Below are 7,164 nucleotides of genomic sequence, written 5' to 3'. Positions count from 1 at the left end.
GGAAATGCATCCCATCAATGAGGCCCTTCCGATGTTGCTGTCTGTAATTTCACCAGTAATTTGGTCAATTCCTCTTTTTTGGGGTAAACTGTATCCACGAATAGCCCAGCCATCAATCACAAAAAAAGAAGAAAGAATGCAACAAGAAAATAAAAGGGTCTAGGGATCACCAAGGTGAGAAGTTACTATTAAGAGACCTGGAAAACTTCTTCATTAAGAAGAGGAAGAACAATTATCAAGCAAGGTGTAACAATTAATGAGTGAAGTTACACAATAAAAAATAAGAAGAGCTCTTTCAACATGCATGGAAGAGTAAATGAAATACTCCAACAAAAGTGGGGTTTAAGAAGTAAATCGCGCACTCAATACTTGTTGAGAGAGAGCCTGCAAAAGTGCTAGAAGATACAAAAACTGGAAAGAAAAGTCCTGTAAATACAATGTTAAAAGCAATGCACAACTGAAATTAAAAGGACATCAATCATTGACCAGTGAGTCGCTTTGCATTTTTTTCCCCCTTTAATAAAGATTTAAAATTTGGACTAGTGAGCCTTTCACAATTTTTTTTTTAGGAACGTACATATTAGTTTAAATCTCCTATTAGGGAGAGAGAGGATAAATATTTCCATCTTAGCGTCGCAAATGGTTTTTGATAACTGAACTTACCACCTTTGCCTTAGCTTCTTGATTTATGAATAAAAATGTTAAGTGTTCCTCCTGTCAAGTGGTTCAATAACAGTAACTTTCCACCCAAAAGAAAAAGCTTATTTACCACCAAAGGCATTCCCTGGGGCTGGGTGAGCTGGTCCACTGGAAGAGATTTTAAACTGGGGGATGGAATTTTTACCTGGATTTAAAGGACGTATGGTTACTTACTCCTGCTGTCAGGAGGTTGAGTAATGCCTCCATGGTTCTATCACCAGGAGAGCCAGCTGATTAATCACAGTAATAATGAATGCAATCTGCAACTTCTCGAGTCCGTTTTCACTCAATTGGAGGCTCACTGGTCATAGTTACTTCACTACCATCTCCTTCAGTCTTGGACCCAACTGGGGGTTTCTATTTTGAGGTTCCATTGCTCCTAAACTCCAGCATTTTGCTTCTGAAAATTAGTAATGCCATTAGCTGTGAAGAGTAATCTGCATATTAATGTGGGTTCCCCATGAGGGTTAGTTGCCCATGCAGCAGGGAGGCAGAAACTATGTGCATTGTCAGAGTGCCCCCATGCCGCTGTTACTTGGGATTATCTCTGCTCATCTAAATACTAGTGTTGTTGTTGTTGGGTTTTTTTTTTTTTTTTTGAAAGAGAATTTGTTATATAGTGAATGGGGTATTACATATGCTGTCTGTAAGGTCAAACTCAGTGTCTCTTCACTATGGTAAGAAGTGATTTCAAGGATTGGCTTCAGTTTATCAATGATCATTTTCGAGGGGCTAAAAGTGAGAGACTAGATCCAATGGCAACCCTAGCAGGGCTTAATCCTGAAGGTGAATGAGAGTGTGTTCGATACCTCAAGTCTAGTGAGTCTTCCAACTTCTACCATATAAATTTTGACAGGTATTTAGCTAACACCATCAGTTATTCACATAGATGGGGCGCGGAATCAGTCCACTGTACTGTGGGGTTAGATCGTAGATATGGGAGCCACGTGAGTTTGAGGCAGCGGGCACTCCTGGGTCTTTGTCAGCCTCTTATGAACTGTAATGTTGCTTATGTTCCATTTTGCATTAGCTCTAAGACTCAACTGTATTACCTCTATACTCTATTTGTCTATTGATCATATCTTAGTTGAATGGTATGCAAGTACAAATAAATTGGGTGACTTCTTTAATTTTGGAGCGTGTAAAGCAATTTTCCAATGACTGCGTGTCAATTCAGTTTTGCCACTTTCATAGGGCTGACAATTTGTATGTAGATTTCCTTGTTTTGGTTGTTTTAGGTTGAACTTTCTAAGGTCGGTGGGGTTCCACACCACCATTATTCTTAATCCGTCAATTTGGAATCGCAGTTGTTCAAACCAGACTTTTTTTATTAATGAACAACAAAAATCATTACTGTATTTTCCCTAAAATTATTACTCTTTAAAAATCCTTAAGGTTCACATGCACTCTGAATTTTTTTTCTTCGGGTGATGCACTTTGTAAAATTAGATGTCGTAGACTAGGATTCGTGGGATTTTCCCTCCCTTTAAATTAGGGCAAATTTCGTCCAAAAGAGCAGCAATTTCACTTTCCCATCTTTTCTTTACTTGTGATTGGGCGAGAAGACTTTAGGTTTACGGCCCCCGAGGTATTGGAGTTGGAGAATTGTCTTACGGGGGAAGTTTTTTTCATGCCCTAAAAATATTGTTGGCAAGCTTGGGGCGATGTAGAAACCGAATGGCGATGGTGCCTTAGAATCCACCGGAGAGTGCTATTTGACCGTCGTTCTTTTCCGCCGAGTTTACGAGCTCGTCACCTCCCTTGCCGATCTATGCTACTATCATTTCTCTCTCTCTCTGTCCCGAAGGTTAGATTTGCTTGAGTTTTTCTGTAAATCAAGTCTCTGTTAAGAACACCGGAGAGAAGTTGAAGCTCTGCAGTCTTATCTCTCAGGCTCTTGATCTCAATAAGTAAGCTCTCCAACCCTTTAATGTCTTTGCCTATATCTCTTCTCTCTTCTATTTCTCTCTCTCTTTGTTGGAAAGCCTGCGGCTATCCAAGGTCTAGGGTTTCGTCACCACTGGAATAAAGCACCGATCCGAAGCTTAATGTAGGGCTTAGCTATCCTCCACTAAGTTTGTTCTTGTACGCCGTTTGTGCGTCTATTACGTCCGCCTTTGTGTTTTCCGGTCCGCTGTTGTGCGTGTATTTTTGTTGTGATTTGTATTTTCCCGTAATTCATCCCACTGATTATCATGAAAGCTCTTAGCTAGGAATTGCCGTGGGATGGGTAGTCCCAAGGCAATATGTGCATTGCGTCTCTCTTCAAAGCGCGGAAACCCGAGTTGTTATTTCTCTTTGAAACAAAATCAAACTCGGGACGGATGGTAAATCCGAAAAGAAGACTGGTTTCTCCGATTGTTTTTCAATGGATGCTATTGGATCAATTGGTGGTTTATCTGTTTTGTGGCATGCCTCCAAGACACATTCGGGATTCTCTTGTTTAATGATAGACTCATTGATTTGGAGGCTGAGTGGGATGATTATAAATTTTATATGTCCTGTGTTTATGGTGATCCAAAGAGGTCCAAAAGACATAAAGTTTGGGATATGTTGCATGATATTGGAAGGAACCGAAAGCATGTGTGGGTGTGTTTTGGAGATTCTTTAACTCATATTTGGGTTGGCACGAGAAGTGTGGAGGTAACCTAAATTTGGGCAGTGATGCTGTTGGCTTTAGAACTCTTGTTCAAGCCTGTGGGCTAATGGATGTCGAGTCCAAGGGTCCCTCTTTTACATGGAACAACAGACGCAGAGGTTTGGGGAATATTCGGGGATAAAACTTGACAGAGCTCTTGCTAACATTGGGTGGAAGCTCATGTTTGAGAATGCTATAGTGATGGTTAAGCCTGGTGTGTGTTCTGACCATAACCCACTTGTGTTGGATTTTTATGGTGCTCATGTAAAAGGTAGTCGTCCCTTCAAATTTGAAGTGATGTGGAGTCGTCATCCGGGATGTGTAGAGGTGATCAGAGAAGCTTGGAGACTGCCAATTGCTCAATCAGAGGGTCACCCAGTTACACAAAAGCTAAAGAATTGTGAATTAGCTCTTAAAGCCTGGAACAGGGATGTCTTTGGCCAAGCTCAAACAAATATTCATAAGCTGAAAATCCAATTGGAACGGGTACAATCAGGAACACCTGGAAGTTTTCACCAAGAGGAGGAGGAGAGGATTCAGAAACTTTTAGAGGAAGAATTGCTTAGAGAGGAAATTTTATGGCATCAGAAATCTAGACTCACATGGATCCAAAGTGGAGATCAAAATTCAAAATTTTTTCATGCTACTACAATTCAACGTAGGCATTACAACAGAATCCTAAAATTGAAAAATGAGAATGGGTCATGGACCAACTATGCTGAGGAAGTGAATGAGCTTCGGGCTCATTTGGTTAAAGTTGTTACTTCACAAGGTGTGGATACTGGGATTTTGCAAATGGCTATGAACAAAGTTCAACCAATGGTGGATAATGCTACTAATGAGAAGTTATGTAGAAGTCCTTCTGATGAGGAAATTTTGGATGCACTAAAGGACATGGGTCCTTTGAAATCCCCGGGTCCAGATGGTTTTCCCCCCTTCTTTTTTCAGACATATTGGGATATCACTAAGGAGGATGTTTGTAAGTTGGTAAAGGAATTCTTCGAGTCCGGTCACTTGGCTAAAGATCTTAATCGAACGTTCATTTGCTTAATTCCTAAAGTGCCAAATCCAGAATTACCCGAGCAATTTCGTCCCATAAGTCTATGCGGGGTGGTGATGAAGATCATATAAAAAAAATTATGGGAAAGGTGTAAAACCTCATTATCGGTATCATCTCTCCTAAGGAACGGCTTTTGAACCGAATAGACTAATTTCTGATAATGTTTATATTGCTCATGAATTGTATCATTATATTCGCCATCGGAAAAAAGGCAGGAAAAAATTCTTAGCCCTCAAGCTAGATATGAAAAAAGCATATGATAGGTTAGAGTGGCCCTTCATTTATGCTACTTTGAGGAGGCTGGGGTTCTGTAACAAATGGGTGGATTTGGTGATGGAAGGTATCTCTACAGTGTCTTATTCTCTGCTAATAAATGGGGTAGAGAAAGGATCCTTTCTCCCATCTAGAGGAATATCGCAGGTTATCCGTTGTCTCCATTTTCTTCATTTGTGTCTGTTGGGTTCTCACCTCAATATCTTTAAAAGTGAAGAGTCAATCTTAGGTAGGGATCAGTGTTCGTAACCGTGCCCCAACGATCTCACATCTACTGTTTGCTGATGATTGTTTACTATTCTGAGAGGTGAAACTGGATGTTATCACTCATTTACAAGAGTGTCTTCAGCAATATTGCCAAGCTAGTGGGCAGGAAGTCAACTTAAACAAATCCAAGGTCACTTTTAGTCCCAACACACCAAATAGGTTTAAAAGGTGGTTTTCACGTGTCTTAAAAGTCAAGTATGACGGGGGACCATCTAAATATTTGGGATTGCCTACAGACTTTGGTATCTCAAAGAAAGAATTATTCTTGGATATAGGAAGCAAAGTTGCAAGAAGAGTACAAGGGTGGAAGCAAAGGTTGCTATCTGCACTAGAAAAGAAGTTCTAATCAAGTCACTGGCTAGCTCTTTACCCTCCTATGCCGTCTCGCACTTCTCATTACCAGCCTCATGTTGAATGATAATAGGAAAGCAAGACAGATTTTCTTGGGGGCGGAAGAAGGGAAAAGGAAGAACATTGGATTTCCGGACTCGGTTGTGTAGATCAAAGAAGAAAGGAGGCCTCGGCTTTCGTGATCCTATTCTCCATAACAGAGCCTTATTATCCAAAGTAGCATGGAGGTTGTTTACAGATCAAGGTTCTCTATGGGGAAAGTTCATTAAAGCTATATATTTCCCTACAAACGATTTTTTGAAAGCTAGGAAAGGAAACAAGCCATCGTGGGCGTGGCAAAGTCTTCTAAAAGGAAGGGAGGGTCTGGAATTGGGGCTATTTGGTCAATTGGAGATGGTTCTAATATTGATGTATGGAAATCTAGATGGATTCTTGTTTTGTCTGGTTTTAAAATCTTAAACTCAAAAGTCTTTTGGAGTTGAGGCATTTTAGGGTCTCGTAGATCTCGAGTAACTAATGGAGAACCTACCTGGAATCATGGCCCACTTAATCAGTTATTTTCTCCAAGAGAAGTGAAATTCATTTTGAGTATCGAATTAAGGAGGTTTTTTTCTAGGGGTATAATTAATATGGGGTGGATCAAAGAATAGCCGCTGGCGCTGAAAGTGCCTATCATCTTTTGGTCCAATCGTAGAGACGACCAAATGGAGTCTTGAAGCATCATCATCTAGACAGGAATATTGGACACAAATTAGGTCCAGGGATGGACGACTATATGGAAAAGTAAATGCCCACCAAAGGAAGTTTTATTTAAAAGCAGGAAATCAAGGTATCCCTACTACAGATAATCTTCTGAGGCTACAAATGCAGTATGGACCCCGGTGTGTATAAGATGTGGGAGTGTTGTGAAACAACTGATCACATGCTTTTTGATTGCCCAGCGAGAGCTATTTGGTTTGGGGGCAATTTGGATGCAATTATTAGAGGTAACCAATTAGCAAGTTTACTTGGGCTCAATGGTAGAGTTTTACTACTCTTCCTAATGTTTGTTAAAGTAGGATTTGTTAAGGTTGGTTTTTATGGTTTGCTAGTCCATCTGGCTTGTACCTAATGAATTGATTTTTAGGGGGTAAATAATTGGGACCTGTGTATAGTTGTGGATAAAGCTCGAAGGCTCATGCGTAGTTTACTATTGCTCAAATTAAGAATTTTCCAAAGGCTTTTGCAACTAGTTTGAGATGTCAATATTGGACTTCCCCTCTTCCCACTGGTCACCAAATTGAATTATGATTTTTTCTTGGCTTTCCATAGAATCTCGTGGGGGGTTGTGGTGGTATTGTTCAGTGATTCCAGCGGTGCCCCCCACTTCACGCTCACAACCCAAGTCGGGCCTAGCCTCTTTGGTGGGGCTAAGCCATGGTTGTCTTAGAAGGTTTGTTAGCTAATGAAGGAGGTTTTAGCGGGTGATTGTTGAGACAGAGAATATTGTTCTTGTTGGTATGGTTAATCAAGAAATCCTCCCGCTTCTTGAAGTGGGCTTCACTCATTCAATATATTTGCTTTCTTCTGGTGGATTTTGTAGCTAGGTCTATTTTTAGGGAGGCTAATTCAGTTGCTCATTCCCTAGCTAGGGATGGTTGTGTCTTTTTGGTAAACAAGACGGTTTGGCCTATTTCCTCTCAGTGGTTCTTGATATTTGTAACTCAGATTGTCTAGTGTTTGTTTGCCCTTTTTGTTTAATGAAATTCTTCTCTTTACCAAAAGAGAATGTCCTACAAACATCCATTCATGATGTCTCGTATTTTTATTTTCTACATAGCAGCTTGAGATTTCAGATCTTTAAATGGACTTTTAACAGCACCTACTCACTAATCTT

At 40.3% G+C, this 7,164-nt stretch overlaps 1 protein-coding gene across 1 annotated transcript; it reads left to right on the top strand.

Annotated features, from left to right (window-relative positions):
- Positions 1-3,436: 3,436 nt before the first annotated feature.
- On the top strand, positions 3,437-4,316 carry LOC148998573 (uncharacterized; the record flags this gene model as incomplete). The annotated part of the gene is made up of 1 exon (XM_089141856.1): positions 3,437-4,316. A coding segment is annotated over exon 1 (880 nt), but the record flags the coding sequence as incomplete, so codon positions are not given.
- Between the last annotated feature and the right edge of the window lie 2,848 nt (positions 4,317-7,164).

Source organism: Hakea prostrata, unplaced genomic scaffold (genome assembly GCF_041222555.1).
Source record: "Hakea prostrata isolate BN-2017 unplaced genomic scaffold, UWA_Hpros_2 contig_305, whole genome shotgun sequence".
NCBI classification, from domain to species: domain Eukaryota; kingdom Viridiplantae; phylum Streptophyta; class Magnoliopsida; order Proteales; family Proteaceae; genus Hakea; species Hakea prostrata.
This window is presented reverse-complemented; position numbering and strand designations above follow the sequence as displayed.